This window comes from Ursus arctos, unplaced genomic scaffold (assembly GCF_023065955.2).
Source record: "Ursus arctos isolate Adak ecotype North America unplaced genomic scaffold, UrsArc2.0 scaffold_1, whole genome shotgun sequence".
In the NCBI taxonomy this organism is placed as follows: Eukaryota; Metazoa; Chordata; class Mammalia; order Carnivora; family Ursidae; genus Ursus; species Ursus arctos.
Window position 1 is genome coordinate 4,413,734 of NW_026622763.1, and position 22,573 is coordinate 4,436,306.

Below are 22,573 nucleotides of genomic sequence, written 5' to 3' on the forward strand. Positions count from 1 at the left end.
AAGGGACAAGCAGACTCCTGCTGAGCTTGGAGCCTGACTTGGGGCTTGATCCCAGGACCCCGAGATCATGACCTGAACCTAACTGGGTGCTTATAATGACTGAACCACCCAGACACCCCTCAAAACTACTTTCATAATTATACTAAGATATTATTAGGCCTTTTACTGTGTTGGCATTTGTACTTACAGTGTGAAAGTAGTAATGGATAAAACTGCTGGCTCCTTAGCATGGTTCAGGGCAGTGGTACCAAACTGTACTAATAGTCATTCTATGTTTACTACCACCTCACACTGGTGGTTGAGAAGAAAAAAGCCAATTTCTCTTGAAATGTCATTGTTGAAGCATTAAAAATAATTTAATTATATGTCAACTCTTGAGCATATGTTTTAATTTATTTTAGTTCAAGTATAGTTAACATACAGTGTTACATTAGTTTCAGGTGTATAATATAGTGATTCAACTATTCCATACGTCACCCAGTGCTCATCATCACTTAAGTCACCCATCCTCCCACCTACCTTGAATATGTGTTATTTTAAATATAGCATGCTGTGGACTGAATCGTGTCTTTGTAAAATTCATATGTTGAAACCCTAACCACTAATATGATGGGATTTGGAGATCTGGGCTTTAGGAGATAATTAGGTTTAAATGAGGGAATGAAGATAGGGGCCTCCTGATGCGCCATTATAAGAAGAGATACCAGAGAACGTGCTGACTCTTTCTGCCCTATGAGGACAAAGCAAGAAGGTGGGTGTCCGTAAGCCAGGAACCTGACTATGCTGGCACCCTGGTCTCAGATTTTCAGTCTCCAGAACTGTGAGAAAATACATTTTTGTTTAAGCCTCTCAGTCTGTGCTAGTGTATTGTGGCAAGCCAAGCGGACTAATGCATAGTGTGTGATGAATTGGGAAGTGTGGATAAAGCACTTTTGCTACTTACAGAAATATTGGCAGTTCCCTTGAGGAAATTTTGTCATGTTAATACTCAGTTTTTCTGTGGAACCTATTTTTTATTTGGAAGGGTGACGGACTGTTCAAATAGAGTCAGGGCATGGATCGAGAAGGAGGAGCCCAAGTTAACAATATCAGTAATGAAAGAGGTCCTATCACTGCAGATCTTATAGATGTTAAAATGAGAGTAAGAGAATACATCAACAACTCTGTGCCCTAAAATGTGGTAACTTTAGTGAAATTGATCAATTCCTTCGAAGAACGAACTACCAAACCTCATTCAAGAAGGAATAGGTAACCAGAATAGTCTTCTTTTAAAGAAACTGAATTCATAGTTAAAAATCTTCCAGGGGAGGAAACTTGAGGTCCATTCATATGATTTCACAGGTGAATTTTACCAAACATTTAAGGAGGAAATAATACCAATTCTGTATAATCTCTTCCAGGAAATATTATAAGGAATACTCACCCACTCACTATATGAGGCTTGATATAAAACCAGATAGAGATATTACAAGAAAAGAAAACTACACCAGTATCCTTCATGAGCATAGATGTAAAAGTCATAACAAAATGTTAGTAATTAAAATTCAACAATATATAAAAAGGATGATACGTCATGACCAAATGGGATTTATTTTGGGGATACAGGGGTGTTCTACATTTGAAAGTCAGGCTAATTCGCCAAATTAATAGACTAAGAAAAGCCATATGATCATTTATGTAGATGAGTTAGCATTTGACAAAATTCTTTTTTTTTTTTTAAAGATTTTATTTATTTGAGAGAGACAGACAGAGATAGCGAGAGAGCACGAGCAGGGAGGAGAGGGAGAAGCAGGCTCCCTCCTGAACAGGGAGCCCCGATGTGGGGCTTCATCCTGGACCCGTGAGATCCTGGGATCCCCAGAATCATGGCCTGAGCCGAAGGCATCTGCTTAACCGACTGAACCAGCCTGGTGTCCCTGACAAAATTTTTAATTCTTTCTTTTTCTTTCTTTCTTTCTTTCTTTCTTTCTTTCTTTCTTTCTTTCTTTCTTCTTTCTTTCGGGAGCATTGGGGGGGCAGGCAGAGGGAATGGGAGAAGCAGACTCCCCACTGAGCCAAGAGCCTGACGTGGGGTTGATCCCAGGGCTCTGGGATCATGACCTGAGCTGAAGGCAGATGCTTAACCAGCTGAGTCACCCAGGCATCCCTCTTAATACTTCTTGATAAAAATTCTTACAAACTAGGAATAGAAGGGTTTTTCTTTCACATGATGAAGGGCATCTATAAAGATCTATAGCTAATGTCATACTTAAGAGAATAGTTAGTAGCGAAAGTTTGAATGCTTTCTCCTTTAAGACTGAGAACAGTGCAATAAGGCAAGAAAAAGAAGTAAAGCTTTTAGGGGCGCCTGGGTGGCTCAGTCATTAAGCGTCTGCCTTTGGCTCAGGGCGTGATCCTGGTGTTCTGGGATCGAGCCCCACATGGGGCTCCTCTGCTGGGAGCCTGCTTCTTCCTCTCCCACTCCCCCTGCTTGTGTTCCCTCTCTCGCTGGCTGTTTCTCTCTCTGTCGAATAAATAAATAAAATCTTTAAAAAAAAGAAAGAAAGAAAGAAAGCTTTTAGAACAGAAAGAAAGAAATTGCCCGTATTTGCAGATCACATGATTGCCTATGCAGAAAACTGTATAGGAATCTGTAAGAAAACTTCTGGGATCAACATGTGAATTTAACAAGGTTGCAGAATAAATGGACAGTGTATAAAAATTAATTGTATTTCTTTATACTAGCAATGAACAGCTGGGAATGGAAATAAGTAAAACACTGTTCCATTAAAGTAGAAGCAAAACCAAGTATAAATCTGACAAAGCATGTGCAGAATCTGGGTGCCTTAAAACTACAAGACATGGATGAAGCAAATCAAAGAAGGCCTAAATAATTACAGAGAATTACCTGTTTGTCGTTTGAAGACGGGGTATTGTTAAAATGTAATTTCTCCTCAGATTAGTCCATACAGATCAAAATCTCAGCAACATTTTTTATAGGTAATTAGCTGCTTTTAAAAATTATAAAATGGCAAAGGAACACAAATTGCTAGATCACTTTTGATAAAGAACAACATAGTTGGAGAATCTGATCTGAAATCTAGCTGATTTTAAGACTTTCTATACAGTTACAGAAATCAAGATATTGAGGTAGACCCACATAAAAAACAGTCGATTTCAGCAAAGGTGTAAAAGGAATTCAGTAGAAAAAAGATACTCTTTTTCAGCATATGTAGTTGGAACAATTAGACACCATATGAGAAAAAAGAATTTCAAACCATCCCGTATACCTAATATGGAAATGAACTCAAATAGATCAGAGATCTAAATGTAAAATAATACAATTGGCAGAAGTGAACAAAGGAGAAAAATCTTTGCAATTTTGGTTTAGATAAAGATTTCTAGGTGTACCTGGGTGGCTCAGTCAGTTAAACTTCTGACTTCGGCTCACGTTGTGATCCCAGGGTCCTGGGATCAAGCCCCATGTTGGGCTCACTGCTCAGCGGGGACTCTGCTTCTCCCTCTCCCTCTGCCCCCTCCCTGCTTGTGCTCCCTCTGTGAAATGAATAAATAAAAAATAAAATCTTAAACACAAAAACCACAGTGAGATACTACTATATATATCTGTTAGCATGACTTAAGAAATAAAACAAACAACCCTTCTCTCCCTAGCTGACAGTATCAGGTATTAATGAAGATGTAGAGTAACTGGAACTTTCATATGTTGCTAGTGGTAATGCAAAATGGTACAGCCACTTTGGGAAATCTTTTGGCATTTTCCCATAAAGTTAAACATAAACTTACATGACCCCACAGTTTCAGTCCTAGATATTTACCCAAGAAAAATGAACACTTAACATTCACACAAATACTGCATACACATGACTGTCAGTAGTAATTTTGTTCAAATTGCCAAGTACCATAGACAATTCAAGTGTCCCTGAATTGGTGAGTGGATAAGCAAACTGTGGTATATCCATAGAATTCAACAACAAAAAAGGAATTATTGGTACTTGAAACAACATTGGTGAATCTCAAAAGTATTATGCTAAATAAAAAATGCCAGTCTCAAAAGGGTACACAATATGACATTCTACAAAAAACAAAAACTACAGTGATGGGAAACAGTGATGGGAACAGAAACAACATGGTTGCCAGGGACTAGGGGTGGTAGTAGGAAATTGATAACAGGGTTCTGCATCTTGATTGTGGTGATTCTGTGATTCTGTGCGTTTGTCAAAACTTAGAAATGTTCTAAAGTTCTAAGGTCTAAAATTCACTTTTTGGTGAATGTAATTTTAAAAATAAGTTAATCAAGAGTATGAGAAGACAGGCCAGAAACTGGGAGATAATACTTGTAGAAGATAAATCTGATAAAGGATTGTTATCCAAAATATACAAAGAACTCTTAAAACAGGGTGCTTGGTTAGCTCAGTTGGTTAAGCATCTGCCTTTTGGCTCAGGTCATGATCCCAGAGTACTGGGATGGAGCCTTGGCATCGGGCTGTCTGCTCAGCAGGGAGCTTGCTTCTCCATCTCTCTCTGCTGCTCCTCCTGCTTGTGCTCTTTCTCTCTCAAATAAATAAATAAATAAATAAATAAAATCTTAAAAAAAAATAACTCTTAAAACTTAACTTGATTAAAAAATGGACAAGGGGCACTTGATTGAAGATTTATTTTTTTATTCATTTTATTTAAGGGGTGCCTGGGTGGCTCAGTCAGTTAAGCATCTGCCTTCAGCTCAGGTCGTGATCCCAGAGTACTTGGATTTTGAGCCCTACGTCAGGCTCCCTGTTCAGCAGGGAAGTCTGCTTCTCCTTCTCCCTCTGACTCTCCCACTGCTTGTGATCTCTCTCTCTCTCTGTCAAGTAAATAAATAAAATCTTAAAAAAAAAAAGATTTATGTATTTTATTTAAGAGAGAGAGTTTGCAAGCAGGAGGGGCGGGGTAGAGAGAGTCTTAAGCAGATTCCATACTAAGCATGGAGCCTGATGCAGGGCTCGATCCTAAGACCCTGAGATCATGACTGAGCAAAAACCAAGAGTTGGACACTTAACCGACCGTGCCACCTAAGGTGCCCCAAGCATGTGGCTCTTGATCTTGGGGTCGTGAGATGAGCCGCATGTTGGGCATAGAGCTTACATTAAAGAAAAGAAAATGGGCAAAATATCTAAACAGATACTTCACCAAAGAAAATATACAGATGTCGGATAAGCATATGGAAAGATGCCTGACATCACACATCATCAGGGAACTGTCAATTAAAACAACGAGATACCACTACACTTATTGGAATGTCTCAAATCCAAAACACTGATAATAGTAAATGCTGGTGAGGATATGGAGCAACAAGAACTCTTGTTCATTACTGGTGGGGATGCAGTATGGTATAGCCACTTTGGATAGTTTGTCAGTTTCTTACAAAACTGAGTGTACTCTTAACAGAGGATCCAGCAATCCTGCTCCTTTGTATTTACCCAGATGAGTTGAAAATATGACTGTACAAAAACCTGCACATAAATATTTATAGGAACTTTATTTATAATTGCTAAAATTTAGAAGCAACCAAGATGTGCTTCAGTGATAAAGTGGTACATGCAGACAATGGGATATTAGTGCTAAAAAGAAATGAGCTGTCAACTCATGGAAAAGACGTGGTGGAACCTCAGATACATACTGCTAAGTGAAAGAAGCCAATCTGAATACTGCTTTAAAAAAATGTCCATTACAATATATTAAATGAATTTAAAAGAAAAGAATGATAAGCCATGGCATTCAAACTGGAATATATGGCAGGTATTTTTCTTGAAGGGAAATGTAGGTACACTGTGCTTCAGGGGAAACAGTTATCAGTGTTAGTAGTAAAAATTGATTTGTAAGGAGATACAAGTTTTGAACACTTGTAGTTGCCTTGTGGGATTGAGTTTCTCAGTAATTAATAGTTTTTACTTTTTTAAATTATTTTTTTAAGGATGGGTCTATTTTTTATATGCTTCCACATATACGTCTACGAACACTTGTGTCTTAATAAAAGATGTTGCTCGAAAGAAGATTTTTACACAGTGTACGTTCAGTGAGATAAGCATATGGCTGTTCTCACATGTTTCTACATGTAAGTTTACATACACTTATATTTTAATAAATGAAAATGTTACTTGAAAGACACTTTATATGCAGTAGAGTTTCAAAGAGGTAAGCACAGAACCATTTTCATATGCTTCTATGTATACATTTACAAATACATACATATATGAAAGACGTGACTTGAAAGATGGTTTATACACAGTGTGGTTTCAGTGAGTTAAGCATATGGCTGTTGCTTATGTATCTACACATATGTTTACAAACTGGCACCAGAATAAAAGATATTAGTTGAAGGATGCATTAAACACAGTATAATTCAAATGAATTAAGCATACTGCTGTTCCCATATGCCTCTACGCATAAGTTTACAAACACACGTATGTATGAATGAAGGAAGATGTTACTTGAATGATGGTTAATACAGACTCTGGTTTTGGGGCGCCTGGATGTCTCAGTTGGTTAAGTGGCTGCCTTTGGCTCAGGTCATGATCTCAATGTCCTGGGATCGAGCCCCACTTTGGGCTCCCTGCCCCGCAGGGGGTCTGCTTCTCCTCCTCCCTCTGCCCCTCCCTCTGCTCATGCTTTCTGTCTCTGTCTCTCTCAAATAAATACATAAAATCTTAGAAAAAAAAATACAGACTGGTTTCAGTGAGTGAGGTATAACGGCTATTCCCATATGCTTCTACACATACTTCAACAAACACTTGAATCTTAATGAAAGAAGAGGTTAGCTGAAGACCAATGGTGATTTTAATAAAAATGATTATTTTGCTTTATAAGAAATGTGAGTTAGATGATATGTATAATTGTGTGAAACCAGTGTTTTCTAAATGATCAGTGCATGATGTAAAATCATGCATGGTTAAAAGTTCCAAAGTGCAAAATAAACAAATGCACTTTAATGTAACAGAGTACTAAAAGCTTATTGATGTGACTTATTTTTATTTTTATATTTTTAAGTGTTCATTTATTTGAGAAAGCAAGAGAGCATGAGCAGGGGTGGGGGGTGAGAAGCAGACTGCCTGCTGAGAAGGAAGCCTGATGCAGGGCTCCATCCCAGGACACTGGATCATGAACTGAGCTTACAGCAGATGCTTAACTGACTGAGCCACCCAGGCGCTCCTTATTGATGTGATTTTAGATGCCACATTGTCAAATTTTGTTGGACTATTAAAGAATATTCACAATTTTCTGAGAAGGCTATTAAAATACATTTCCTTTTTCCACATATATATCTGTGTGAGTCCATATATTTTTCATATACTTCAACCCAAATAACATACTGCAACAGGTTGGATGCAGCAGACGTGAGAATCTAGCTGTTTTCAATTAAATTAAGCTAGACATTAAAGAGATTTGAAAAAAATGTAAAAAACAGTTGTCACTCTTTTCACTAGTAATTTTTAGGGAAGGGGAAATAGTGGTTGTAATGGGTTTATCAATATTTTTTAATATTCTTTTTATTTTTTATGGTGAAAAAATGTATATTTAGGTTTAGCCAGGTGGACTCAGTTTAGATGATCCCAGTTTTTTTTTTTTTTTCTTTCTTTGTGATCCCAGTTTTGTTAGCGACATCCAAAGCATTATAGTCAGAAGCCAGTCCAACATATGCTTTCTCTCATTGGGTCTGATCAGGGTGTTGACCTTGGCCACGTCAGTGTCAGAGCTTCTTCATAGCCTGTTTGATCTAGTGCCTGTTGGTCTTAACATCTACAAGGAACACAAGTGTGTTGTCTTCTATTTTATTCATGGCTGACGTGGTGGTCAGGGGGAACTGGCATAAAGGTCAAGCTTGTTTCTCCTGGGGGCACTCTTTCAAGGATATTTGGGCTGCCTTTGGAGACGTAGTGTCTTGGGATGTCGGAATGTGGGTGGTGTGAAGATCTTTTTTTGTAACTGGATGCCTTTGAGCACTGCTTTCTTAGCCTTCAAAGCCTTTGCTTTGGCTTTGGGTTTGGGAGAGGCAGGGGCTTCCTTCTTTTATTAGGCGTTATCTTTGTGAAAGGAGGGTTTATCATTATCTTAAATATAAACTATTTTGAAGTCTTCTGTTTTAATTTCTAAATGGCAAGTATCTATAAATATCACAGTAAAAAAATTTGAGGGAATCCTCAATTTTTTTTTTCAAAGATTTTATTTATTTGTCAGAGAGAGCGCGCCCGAGCACGTGTATGCGCACATGCACAAGCAGGGGGAGTGTCAGGCAGGGGGAGAAGCAGTTTCCCCGCTGACCAGGAAGCCCAAGATAGGGCTGGATCCCGGGACCCTGGGATCACGACCTGAGCCGAAGGCAGATGCTTAACTGACTGAGCCGCCCAGGCATTCCGGAATGCTCAATTTTTAAAAGTAAAGGTGTCCTGAAATAAGAAGTTTAGGACCTTGCTGCTCTAAGGAAACTGTTTCAGAAGTAAGCTATCCAGGGGCTCCTGGGTGGCTCAGCAGTTCAGTGTCTGCCTTCAGCTCAGGTCCTGATCCCAGGGTTCTGGGATCTAGCCCCACATCGGGCTCCCTGCTCAGCGGGAAGCCTGCTTCTCCCTCTCACACTCCCCTTGCTTGTGTTCCCTCTCTCGCTGTCTCTTTCTGTCAAATAAATAAATAAAACCTTAAAAAAAAAAAAAAGAAGTAGGCTATCCAAGTTACTTGGATGTCTGGTGGTTCCCAAATTTTTGCTGCACTTTAGTATCATCTGGGAGCTTTTACAAATCTCTGCTGCCCAATTCATATCCCACAGAATTAAATCAGAATGAAGAGAGCCTTAAAGCCTGGTTTTGGGAAAGCTCATAATTGAATCTTTGAATTCCTTATTCCTAATTTAAGAGGTCACTTTACTTATCTAGAAAATGCTGTATTTTTATTTTGCAAAGATGAATTCAGTAATCCAGTGAGAATTAGTTTGTCCAGTTTTTATTGGTTTAAATACTTGATAAGTTAGTATAATCCATTTTAAAAAACAGCCTAAAAATGGAAAAGCTCTCTTGCTTTGTATGCTAATAACAAGGATAAAAACCACACTCAATAACCACTGACTTTATCTCCATTTAAAACAGTTGATGGTACAGGTTTCTTTATCCCAGAATCACACTTTTGAAATATTGTTGCTTTCTAACTGACAGCCAGAATTGTCATATATGGATTATATGTAAAAGTTAGCTTTTAACTTCTGGCACAGAAAACTATATCTAAAAGCCCAGGTACAGTATCAAGTAACATGCATTAAACTGGTCCAGTGCAGTATCCACTAAAATGTTTTCAGTAATTTTACAGCTTAAGTATGCAGTGGAAGCTGCTTAACCCCAGGTTATAAAGAATTATGCAGTTAAATCTTTGGCTGAAAGCAATAAAAATTGGGCAACTCCTACACTGAGAGTTAATTAAAATTTATCTTTGGGTGCCTGGGTGGCCCAGTTGGTTAAGTGACCAACTTTTTTTTTTTTTTAAAGATTTTATTTATTTATTCAACAGAGATAGAGACAGCCAGCGAGAGAGGGAACACAAGCAGGGGGAGTGGGAGAGGAAGAAGCAGGCTCATAGTGGAAGAGCCTGATGTGGGGCTCGATCCCACAATGCCGGGATCACGCCCTGAGCCGAAGGCAGACGCCCAACCGCTGTGCCACCCAGGCGCCCCTAAGTGACCAACTTCTGATTTGGACTAGGGCATGATCTCAGGGTAGTGAGGTTGAGCCCCGCATCAGGCTTCCGACTCAGCGGGGAGTCTGCTTGTCCCTTTCCCTCCCCTCCCCACTCAAATAAATTAAAAAAAAAAATTGATCTTTAATGTCCATTTAGTTATCAACAAATTTATGGTAGCATTTTCAAATGCTTATCTTTTTTCTTTTTTTTAAGATTTTATTTATTTATTTGACAGAACGAGCAGGGGGAGTAGCAGGCAGAGGAAGAGGGAGAAGCAGATTCCCTGCTAAACAGGGTGCCTGATGTGGGGCTTAGTCCCAGGGCCCTGGGATCATGACCTGAGCCGAAGGCAGTCACTTAACCCACTGAGTCACCCGGGCATCCCTTAAAATGCTTATCTTTTCAGTTGACTCTTTCACGTATGTATTCTCAGCATGGGTGGTTTGTTTTTACCAAGTAGTGAATTGTTCATGTTAACTTTTTTTTTTCTCACGTTAACTTTTTGAATTGATTTTTTTATTGAGATAATTTATATATTCAGTGCATTTGTGAGAAATAGTACAGAATGATCAGTGTACCTTACCTGGTTTCTTCCAGTGGTAACAACTTGGAAAACTGTAGTAGAGTATCACAAGTTGAATGTTGACATTGATTTAATCTTCAGATCTTATACAGATTTCCTGAGTTTTACTTGTACTCTTGTGTGTGGGTTCTCTGCAATTTCATTATATGTATGTATTTGTGTATCTACCACCATAGTGGAGATACAGTTCATCACTACAGTAGTTCCCCTTTTATAGTCACACCTCTCCCCCATCCCTAACTCCTGGCAATCATTATCTATTCTCCATTTTTGTCATCTTGTTATTTCAAAGAATGTCACATAAATAAAAGTATTCAGCATATGACCTTTTGGATAGGTTCGTGTATCTATTACCACAGTCAGGATACAGAATCATGTGAACTTTTGTTCTTTATTTATTTGTTTTTAAAAGATTTTGTTTATTTGTCAGAGAGCACGCGCATGCATAAGCGCGGGAGCGACAGGTAGAGGGAGAAGCAGGCTCCCCACTGAGCAAAGAGCTCGATGTGGGACTCTTTCCAGGACTTTGGGATCATGACCTGAGCCGAAAGCAGACACTTAACCGACTGAGCCACCCAGGCGCCCCATGAATCATGTGAACTTTTAAAAACTACTTATTTAAACAGCTACCTTCTTGTTTATTCTTTAAAAAACTGAATGGTCTCAGTATAATTGCTCCCGAGTTGTTCAGGATTCATATTTATTAAAGATTGGGCAGTGAAGAAAAAGAGACCATGATCATTTTTGTTATTGGTCTTGTTTACCACTCATGTAGGTCCCCTCAAAGTTCTGTGACAGATTACATATCAGATCTCTTTTAGGGTAGATTATTCATCCTAGGACCTACTTACTGGTCTGGAGATAGATAGTTTTAAAATAGAGGTTTCCAGGCTGGGTTTTTGACAGTGGAGTCCAGGTTTGTGTTAATGAGAGTGGGGATCTTAAAAAATTTAATTATTTTTAAAAGTACAGTAATTGTACTTGCTATCCTAGCTATTTAATGCATCAATAATTTATTCTTGGTTAGAATTATTTCATCTCAGTTTGGGAAAACAAGCTTTCTTGTGCTAATCAGAAACTCTGATTAGTGGTTGACATGGTAAGAATTATTTGTTTTGATAATTGGACCAGATTCTGGTGCCATAGCTATACCACTTAGGGCAGTTGCTACATATGACCTTCTGAAGAGGAAGATGTGTAGATAGGAAATCCACAGGAAGAAAATACTTTTTTTTTTTTTTTGTGACTCAGTATACACACATGTATAACTGAAACACAAGTTTCACAAAAGCAGTTCTTTCCTATAAAATGTGCAGTTCAATATTTTGTGTTCTATTATTTTATTATTAAAGTACTGTTTGTTGTTAGCCAAATTTATTTCAGGAACCACCAATATGATGTGACTTCTGTTTTAAAGAAAAAATACTGCTTTAGGCTAGTTTGTGACACTTCAGGTCATGGACGTTTTGTTTTGTTAAATAGTTTTTTTTTTCTTCTAAGTAAACTCTATACCCAACGTGGAACTTGAACTCATGACCCCAAGATCAAGAGTTGCATGCTCTACTGACTGAGCCAGCCAAGTGCCCCAAGTTTTTTGTTGTTGTTTTCCCTTCATTCAGACCCTCGGTTCTACTCTCTTAAACAGTAGTTTAAAGATCTTTGGGGCTCCTGGGTGGCTCAGTAAGTTAAGACTCTTGGTTTCAGCTCGGGTCATGATCTCAGGGTCGTGAGGTCGAGCCTGGCATCAGGCTCTGCACTTAGTGTGGACTCTGCTTGAGATTCTCTATCTCCCTCTGCCTTCCCCCCACTCATGCTCGAGAGTGCGTTCCCTCTCATAAATCTTTAAAACAAAAGATCTTTTTATTCAATTATGTGAAACATTTAGTAAATCCATTTTGGATTGAACTTGGGGAATTAGTTAAATTTTAGTAAAGTTATTTTCCTGTTTAAAGAAATATATATATTTTGCCCTATGTTTTCGTTGGATATCAGCTGTGATGATGAAATTTTCCTAATGGAGTCAGAAATGTTTGGTTGTGGATGATTATTTTGGATTATGTTTGGTTGGGGAAAAAATTATGCTGGCCCTGGTGTGCTGAGTGAATGAGAGAGAGCATTACTTAATTTGATTCTTTTCACTGTGTCTTTTCTTCCTACTTAGCGCTAGCCCACCCCAAATTTAAACTTAGGACTGGTTGTGTCTTGGCTTGTGCTGTAAGCATCCTGTTATATCCCTATTGCCTATGGCAGATTGTTCCTGCCAAACAGGCATAGTAGATTCCCAGTGTAGTAGTAGATTGTCACATTGCTTTCTTTCTGAGCTCTTTGTTCTTATAAATTGTCAGTCGTTTGAAAGCAGACTGTGTGTCTGTCTTTAGTGCCTGTCAAGTAGTTAGTGCTCATTAATAAGTTATTGAAATGAATTGCATTTCTCATTATGCTTTCCCATGCCACAGGGATTTTTCATGTATTTCAGAATTTCTAAGTGTGTGTGTATTCATGTCTAGGAACTACTTCAGTGATCTTGGTGGCGCCTGCTTATTACCCAAATTAATTTTTCTATATAATTTCCAGTTTAAGTCTTAACCTTTCTTTTCTTTCTTTTTTTAAAAAAAGATTATTTATTTATTTATTTGACAGAGAGAGAGGGAATACAAGCAGGGGGAGTGCGAGAGGGAGAAGCAGGCTTTCTGCTGAGCAGGGGAGTCCCCATGTGGGCCCGATCCCAGGACGCTGGGATCACAGCCAGAGTCGAAGGCAGACGCTTAATGACTGAGCCACCCAGGTGCCCCAAGTCTTAACCTTTCTTATGAATCCCTTCCTGTTCATTCTCTTCATTGTACTATTCATTTCATAATTTTTGAGGCTTTGTTAGCACTTGTGTGCAATTTTAATTAGAGGTTTAGCTTCAATAAAATGAGTTCTTGTTTAGCACAGTTTTTTTTTTAAGATTTTATTTGAGAGCATGCGAATGAGAGAGAGGACAAGTGGTGGAGAGGAGTAGAGGGAGAGGGAGAAGCAAGCTCCCCGCTGAGCAGGGAGCCCAACACAGGGCTCCATCTCATGGGATCATTACCTAAGATGAAGGCAGATGCTTAACTGAATGAACCACCCGCCCCCCCCCCCTTTTTTAATAAGATTGATGTATTTTAGAGAGAGAGCATGAGTGGGAGGGGCAGAGGGAGAGAGAATCTCTAGCATACCCGGTGCTGAACACACAGCCTGATGTGGGCCTTGATCCCATGGCTCTGAGACCATGACTTAAGCCGAAACCAGGAGTTGGACGCTTAACCGACTGCGCCACCCAGGCACTGCATAGCACAGTTCTACAATGTAAAATTTGTAATGACTTTTCTTGAAGAAAAGCATTTATGGTTTTTTTCTATCTTCAGTTATAATTTTGGTAATATCACATCACTAAGCTTATAAAACATGTTACTTGGTATTATTTGGGACAAGAACCATAATTATAGTGCTGGTGTGGACTTGTGTGCACAAACATTGGAGAACTAAGCCTGGGTATTTTAGTTTGTTCAACAGACTAGTCACTGTGTTGGCTAACGGAATAATATATTTCATCCAAAATAATATCTTTTGAGCAAAAAGAATCTTGGAAGTTATCTATATTAACCTCATTGTCCAAGTTGAGAAAATATGTAGAGAAATTGAGTGGCTTGCTTATTTTGGGGAAGTAGTTGAAAGCTTGAAGGCAAAGGGTATGTTCCAAACTTTTGTGAACTCAGGAGTCTTTGTATTTGCCAAATAGGTCCAGATGCCACAAAAGTCTGAAATCTGTTCTGTGAACTTAGACGAGATATTCAGTGAATCAAAATGATAATGTTGTATATGATGCAGAGTATAATATAAAGTTGGCACTTGATGAAATTTTGCTGATTGCTTCAAACATTGAAGGTTTTTGTGTATAAGAAAGACACAATGAGTTCATTGTTTCAGGTGGATTTTTTTTCCTTAGCTATTTGGTTCTCTTGTTGGTATGTAATATTTAATAACCATACCCAAATTACTTCTCTTCTTTCTACCTCAGTTTCTCTGTCTTGTCCCACCCTCCCTCATCTTTCACCCTAGATAGGAAATGAAAATGCTTTGGGGACAAAATGGACTTGTAGTTTAAATGGTGATGTTCTGTTAATGTAGCTTAAGTGAATACTGCAGTAAGTGGAAATCACAGTAGTTACTTTTGTGAATGATAAAGCTCTTCTTTTTTTTTTTTTTTTTTAAAGATTTTATTATTTATTTATTTAAGAGAGAGGGAAAGAGACTGAGTGTGAGCGTGAGCCAGGGGGAGAGGCAGAGAGGGAGAAGCAGACTCCCCGCTGAGCAGGGAGCCCGACCTGGGGTTCAGTCCCAGGACCCTGGGATCATGACCTGAGCCAAAGGCAGATGCTTAACTACTGAACCACCCAGGCAACCCAAGCTCTTATTTTTCTGCATTTGGTTTTAGATAGATAGATAGATAGATAGATAGATAGATAGGAGAGAGAGTTCCTTGAATTGTAGTCCTGAGTGAAGCCTAAAGGATAGTTTTAATGACTCAAGTGATGGTTCTTTCTTTCTGGCGCACTTATTTTTCAACCTTATATATAGAGTTTTCTGCTGTCTCTGTTAGAGAAAGCTGTTCTATTGTTCCTAGAGTCTTTCAGCAACCCATATAGGTGAGCCAGGAGGGCCAGGTATTTTGCTCTGACTGCCACTGTATTTGTCTGCTAGGGTTGTTATAACAAAGTGCTAGACTTGATGGCTTAAACAACAAAAATGTATTTTTTCACAGTTTTGGAAGTTAGAGGTCCAAGATTAAGATTTGAGCAGGTTCTTCTGAGGTCTTTCTCCTTGATATGTACATGGTTCTCTTCTCCCTGTGTTTTCATGTGGCCTTCCTTCTGTGTATGTTTGTGTCCTAATCTCCTCTTAAAAGGATACTAGTTGGGGCGCCTGGGTGGCACAGCAGTTAAGTGTCTGCCTTCGGCTCAGGGCGTGATCCCAGCGTTATGGGATCGAGCCCCACATCAGGCTTGCTATGAGCCTGCTTCTTCCTCTCCCACTCCCCCTGCTTGTGTTCCCTCTCTCGCTGGCTGTCTCTCTCTCTGTCAAATAAATAAATAAAATCTTTAAAAAAAAAAAAAAAGGATACTAGTTATACGGATTAGGGCTCTGTCTCCAAATACAGTCACATTCTGAGGTATTGGAGGTTAGGACTTCAACATATGAATTTGTTCGGGGACAAAATTCAGCCCATAACAACTACTGAGAGGCTCTGTTTTGACTTTGGTAAGTGACAACGGTTTATAGGAAGTGAAGCTGAAGTGTGTAACGTTTAATGTGAAGACTGGTCACTGTATTGTGAGGAGGTTTGTTTTTATTTTATTTTATTTTATTATTTATTTTAAAGATTTTATGTATTTGACAGAAACACAGCGAGAGAGGGAACACAAGCAGGGGGAGTGGGAGAGGAAGAAGCAGGCTTCCCACCTAGCAGGGAGCTTGATGCGGGGCTAGATCCCAGGACTCTGGGATCATGACCTGAGCCGAAGGCAGACACTTAACGACTGAGCCACCCAGGCGCCCCTGTTTTTGTTTTATTTTAGGGCCGGATCTTGATGTAAAATATAATTGTACATTTCCCCTCTCTTTATCTTCATGTTGGACCTTTATTTTTAGGACACAAGTAGTACTTGACCATTCATGAAAAGTTAAAGTTCTTTTTCTTTAGAATACAGATTTGTAAATGGGAAAGTATTTTCTCCCATCCTCTGTAAGGTCTTAAGTGAAGGAGTAATATTTTTCTTTAACTTTAACATGTGAATTATTCAGGAGTGTTAGCATAGTGATTGTTTTATATTTGACTTCAGTTAATTTTCCTCCTATTTATACAGTAGGTCCTTGATTTGGCTCTTGGTTAATGCTTTGTGTCCAGGTACCTATCATCCATCTTGAACACCCTCAACTTTCTGCTAACGTTTCATCTACCCTCCATCTAAAATTTTTTCCAGTGGATTAAACCCCCCATTTTTTAACTGAGATAAAAGTCACGTAACATAAAATTCACTGTTTTAACCATTTTATTTTTATTTATCTGTTAATTTTTAAAGATTTTGTTTATTTATTTGAGAGAGAGCACAAGCAGGGGGAGCGGGAGAGGGAGAAGCAGGCTCCCCACTGGGCAGGGAGCTCAATATGGGGCTGGATCCCAGGACCCTGTGATCATGACCTGAGCCAAAGGCAGTTGCTTAACCAACTCATCCACCCAGGCGCCCATGTTTGTAAAGTGCCCATTTCAGCACCACTTAGTACATTCACAATGTTGTGCAGCCACCAGCTCTGTCTAGTTCCAGACATTTTCATCATCCCTAAAGGAAGCATTCACTTCCTGTTTCTCCCTTCCCCAGCCCCTGGCAACCACTAAGCTGTTTTCTGTCTCTATATGTGTTCGCCTGTTCTAGATTTTTCATATAAATGGAATTATACAATATGTGACCTTTATGTCTGGCTTTTTTTGCTTAACAGAATATATTTAAGCAGTTTTTTTTTTTTGGTAAAGATTTTATCTCATTTTAGAGAAGTGGGGGAGGGAAGGGGCAGAGGGAGAGGGGAAGAATCTCAAGCCAACTCCCTGCGGAGTGTGGAGCCCAACAGTCGGCTCAGTCTCACAACCCTGAGTTGAAACTGGGAGCGAACACTTGACTGAGCCACACAGTCACCCCCTTAACATAATGTATTTAAGATTCATCCATGTTGTAGCATGTATTAGTACCATATTCCCTTTTTTTTTTTTTTTTTTGCTGAATAAAAAAATTTTTTTTAAAGTTTTGATTTATTTGGAAGAGAGAGACAGAGATAGCGAGAGAGAGCATTAGCGAAGAGGAGAGGGAGAAGCAGGCTTTCCATTGAACAGGCAGCCTGATGCGGGGCTTGATCCCAGGACCCTGGGATCATGACCTGAGCCAAATGCTTAACCAACTGAGCACCCAGGCACCCCTGGCTGAATAATTTTTAAGCCTCTTTTGTTATGTGTAAAAATGTGGGTTTTTGTTTTTTGTTTTTTAAGTAGGCTCCATACCCAACATGGGGCTTGAACTCAAGACCCTGAGATCTTGAGTCAGATACTCTACTGATTAACCCCTAAATGTTATTTTTGTAATATTGTTGATCAACCATACTTCAGTAAAAAAACTTAATTCTCATTTGATATCAGTAATATTAGAAAGTAGATTATGAGGATGATTATTTTTTTTTGAAAGATTTTATTTATTTATTTGACAGAGATAGAGACAGCCAGCGAGAGAGGGAACACAAGCAGGGGGAGTGGGAGAGGAAGAAGCAGGCTCATAGCAGAGGAGCCTGATGTGGGGCTCGATCCCATAACTCCCATTAACGCCGGGATCACGCCCTGAGCCGAAGGCAGACGCTTAACCGCTGTGCCACCCAGGTGCCCCTATGAGGATGATTTTCTAATAAAATTAGAAATTTGATGATTGTAAGGTAAAAGGAATAGTAATTTTAGGATATACTTTTCAAAACTATGTCTTTTTATTTTTACTTATTTATTTTTTAAAGTTTTATTTATTTAAGTAATCTGTACACCCAACCATGGGGCTCTAACTCATGACCCTGAGATCAAGAATTGGATGCTCTTTGACTGAGCCAGCCAGGAGCCCCAAAGCTGCATCCTTTTGGAATTACTGGCCTAGATATCCGAATTGAAGCTGTTAGTTGAAATCTGGATGCTGAAACTTAGTTGGATTCATGTGATGGCTGAATAAACAGATTCCTTTACCAACATTATAGAGTCAAATGCTTAGTGCATTTTGTGTATTCTAATTTAATTCACACACAGCCCTAAGAGAAAGAATGTTTATCTCATTATAAATTAACATTTGTGAGAAACCTTCTGGGATTGCTCAAGACTAGTGGAAATGATATGCATTAAATGTATATTTTATCACACTACTTATTTTTGTTGTTGTTTATTTGTTCCTTCTGTCATCCCGGCTCTTCTGTTATCATTATGAAATGGTTTCAGGAGAGACTAAAGTGACAGGATGAATGAAGTAGTAGTACTAAGAATATTTTCATCCAAAGGAAATCATAAATTTTGTTCAGGTCCTTATTTAGTGTCTTAAATGAGGAAAGGCAGATGTAAGACTATAGAAAAATAATGCAGAGTACAGTCTCCCCTGCTATCAAAACAAAAATGTGGAAATTTTTTTCACTAACACCCTTTATGTGTTTTTTATAATAAAGTCTGATTTTTAAAATGTGCTTAAAATATGTTTTTATATCATGCATATTTATAATATTGGAATGTAAATTTAATTGGAGAGCCTTAAAATTGAAAAACTGTATAAGCTCTTAATATTTTTTCCGTTTAGATGTTAGCTTAATGTTGCCTGTATAAATATATAAATACACATACTGAGAAATACAGTTCTGTGGTACTTTGATCCTGAAATTAGATCTGTATACTTTTATTTAAAAAAATTTTTTTTTCTTTTTAAAGATTTTATTTAGAGAGCATGAGTGTGAATGGGAGGAGGGGCAGAGGAAGAGAGACAATCTCAAGCAGACTCTGTGCTGAGCACAGAGCCAGATGTGTGTCTTGATCTCATGATCCTGAGATCATGACCTGAGGTGGAATCAAGAGTGGGATGCCTAACCGGTTGCACCACCCAGGCGCCCCTAGATATACATACTTCTAGCATTCATATGAAACAGGATAGTTTATTCCTTTTTGTGCGTTTTTCCTAGGAAAGTAAAAAGCACAAAAAAGTCGGATTTAAAAATTTTGTTGTGACTCTTGGATAAATGAAATGGAGTCTTATGATAAGCTTAAAATATTTGTTTTACCATCAAACATCTAATGAAAATTTCATTTTAAAAATGTGAGCAGTTCTCAGTGATTCTACCCTACCCCCCCCACCTCACGCACACACAGCACATTCACCCCATGCTGTTATAAATTGTGGTTTTTCCCTCTACCAGGCTGAATTTTATAACAAATGCTCATTAGCACTTACTCTGTGAATTGGCCTTTTTCAGATGTATAACTGGTCTCTGCCATTAAATCTAATAGTTCATTTTGTAAATATGTTGACTAAAAGCTAGAAATGATACCTATTAGAAAATGGAAGAGAAGTATAAAAAATACTCATTTTAAAATGTTTTCAAGTAATGTTGCAGTGCTGATATTTGTAGTGAAAGTACTTTTTCCCTACTGTAGTGTCCTAGAACGAATACATCACCATGGCTACAGAAATTGGTTCTCCTCCTCGTTTTTTCCATATGCCAAGGTTCCAACACCAAGCACCTCGACAACTATTTTATAAGCGACCTGATTTTGCACAGCAGCAAGCAATGCAACAGCTTACCTTTGATGGAAAACGGATGAGAAAAGCAGTAAACCGAAAAACCATAGACTATAATCCGTCTGTAATTAAGTATTTGGAGGTAAGTCCAGTTAATGTGCTTCCGATGACCAAACTTTTGGCTTTTTAAAAATAGGAGAGTTTTTAGAACGCAGGGTAGTAAGTATAACTCTGTTTCTTGAATTAGTGGGATGAAGTGGAATTTCAAATGAGGCTAATCACTAGTACTTTCTTACTCTCTGCATGTATGAATCATCTTCTCAAAAATTATAAAATTTAAACTCTAATTTATAGTTTAAGCTTTTATTTTTTGAAAAGATGTATTTATTTGTCAGAGAGAGAGAGAGCATGAGAGCACAAGCAGGGGGAATGTCAGGCAGAGGGAGAAGCAGGCTCCCCGAGGAGCAAGGAGCCTGACATGGGACTCAGTCCCGGGACTCTGGAATCACTACCCAAGCCAAAGGCAGAAGCTTAACCAACTGAGCCAACCAGGCATCCCATAGTTTTAAACTTTTAGAACAAAGTTCACAGCAAATCTCAGAAAATGATACTTTAATCCCAAGGCCAGCCTTAAAACTCTTGTTAAACCCACAGTGTATTTGAAATGTTAAGAGACTACCAACATAGGAATATTTCTGTGAGAACACAACTTCAGAAAAGCAATTTTGTGTGTCCAAGACACTGGCTGTAGGAACACTGATTTTTCAAGCCCCTGGTGGTAGATAGCTATTACTGTCAGAGAAAAAAGGGGTTCACTTTCTGTATGGTCAAACACCGTAGGGTGAAAGCAACCCTGACATGGCAGCTAAAGGCAAAGTAGGTATCTGCCTAAATCTCTGCTTGATTATTTCTCCCTTTTGAATTATTTACTTGTCTTCACCTAGGAAGTAGCCCCTGCAATTCGCTTTTCATTACTAATACTGTTACTTTAATCAGGTTTTGATCTGCTCTGGCCTCCTATGAAGAAAATTTGTTTGCTTTTTCTTACCTGAGACTGTTGTTAAAGATCTGTTTGCATAGTGGATAATTACATGTTGTAGACACATAAGAGAAAAAGATTCATTCAGAGATGAAGACAGATTTAGGTTTTTCCAGGTTATTCAGTTGGAAAACTAGGAGGTTGAGAGGAATTAAGAAAACCAAGGGCAAGATACCAGGAATTGTTTTATGGTGAGGATTTTGAAGGAATTGGAGACTTGTGCCTATCTCTTATCCTTTTTCCTTTCCTTTTATTTCCTTTTATTTTATTTTATTTTTTCCTTTTTCCTTTTATAAAAGCATGGTCAGTGAGAATGTGTTGGGGTTAGCAGTGTCTTGGATGATTGGTTGGGGATGAGTTGAATGAAGAGAGGAGGGAAATTCTAAACAATGTCAGTAGGATAAAGTCTCTTTAAGATACCCACTGTTATCTTTGTTTTAGAACATAATGAAAAAGTTTTAATCCTGTTGTCTCCCCATTTATTGGCAGCTTACATTTTGTTAATATTTACTTTAGTTTCAAACTGAGTATAATTGGACCATATATTAATTAATTAATTTGTTTATTTTTAAACAGAATAGAATATGGCAAAGAGACCAGAGAGATATGCGGGCAATTCAGCCTGATGCAGGTTATTATAATGATGTAAGTATTAAGATATGTTATAGTAGCTTAGTAAAACCTCATTTGCTTGGACTATGTGATCTCAAATGCAAACATGGACTTTTCCTTTTACCTTTTTGTAATTAAAACATTCCTAAAGACATAACATATCTCTGTACTCCATGGGTTATTTTTTTTATCTTAATTAAAATCTTTCTTTTACTTTAATGGTGTATGAACTTTTGATTTGGGGCGTAAAGAAGTGTCCAGCAAAAGACTGCACTACCTCAGAGTCTGTGGGATCGGAAAGTTAGGTTTAAATTTGATTTATTGTGAACATGTTTTTATTGTGTTGACCTTGAGAAGTAATTGGGAAAATTGCATACTTGTTTTGTTGTTTGTTTAGTAATAATGGGCATTTAACTGTCCTGTGTCTCAGTTTTCTTCATTTAACTAATACAAACTGATTATACTCTTAATAGTCTTTTGAAAGTCCTGTATAGTCCTGAATTTGTCTCTGAATGTTGAAATAATTACCTTGCTATTTCCCTGGTTTATTCCCCATGTGTAATTAGGAGCTTTTAAAACCCAATTTTCTCTTTTTGTAGCTGGTCCCACCTATAGGGATGTTGAATAATCCTATGAATGCAGTAACAACAAAATTTGTTCGAACATCAACAAATAAAGTCAAGTGTCCAGTATTTGTTGTTAGGGTAAGTATTCTTTGGGTATTTTTTTTTTTTTAAAGATTTTATTTATTTATTCGACAGAGATAGAGACAGCCAGCGAGAGAGGGAACACAAGCAGGGGAAGTGGGAGAGGAAGAAACAGGCTCATAGCAGAAGAGCCTGATGTGGGGCTCGATCCCAGATAGCCGGGATCACGCCCTGAGCCAAAGGCAGACGCTTAACCGCTGTGCCACCCAGGCGCCCCTCTTTGGGTATTTTTTAAAAAAAATTAATCCTGAGTTAGTCTGTACATATATTTAACAGGACAGAATTTAATTATTTTAAACTTAGATCTGGGATACAAATTGGTATGTTGCTAATAATTTTATTTTGGAATACCCAATCATTTATACACTGCGTTCACATTTAGTAAGGTATTGCTTTTGTATTGTTCTCATTTTGCAATTTCCATAGAGTTCTCTAAGCAGGCCATGGATCTGTGTTGTAGCAGGTCTCAGACTTGCTCTTGAATAGTAGGGTGGCATTTGCTGCTGTTTAGAAAGCAACATTTCAAAGTTAATGAAAACTGTTGGGTGTCACTAGTAAGGAAAACACCTGAAAAGAGCTAAAAACCAATGGTTGATCATAATTGTTAGCTTCATAAAGG

The 22,573-nt window shown here is 38.3% G+C and overlaps 1 protein-coding gene across 9 annotated transcripts in view; it reads left to right on the forward strand.

Annotated features, from left to right (window-relative positions):
• Window positions 1-22,573, forward strand: part of WDR33 (WD repeat domain 33) — a 108,334-nt gene that overhangs the window by 25,557 nt on the left and 60,204 nt on the right. For all 9 annotated transcript variants that reach the window (XM_026510220.4, XM_048214597.2, XM_057316925.1 and 6 more), the window contains exons 2-4: window positions 19,512-19,738; window positions 21,212-21,280; window positions 21,847-21,951. In XM_026510220.4, coding sequence (XP_026366005.2) covers window positions 19,535-19,738; window positions 21,212-21,280; window positions 21,847-21,951 — 378 coding nt within the window. In that variant the 5' untranslated portion in view covers window positions 19,512-19,534. The remainder of the gene's footprint in view (window positions 1-19,511; window positions 19,739-21,211; window positions 21,281-21,846; window positions 21,952-22,573) is intronic.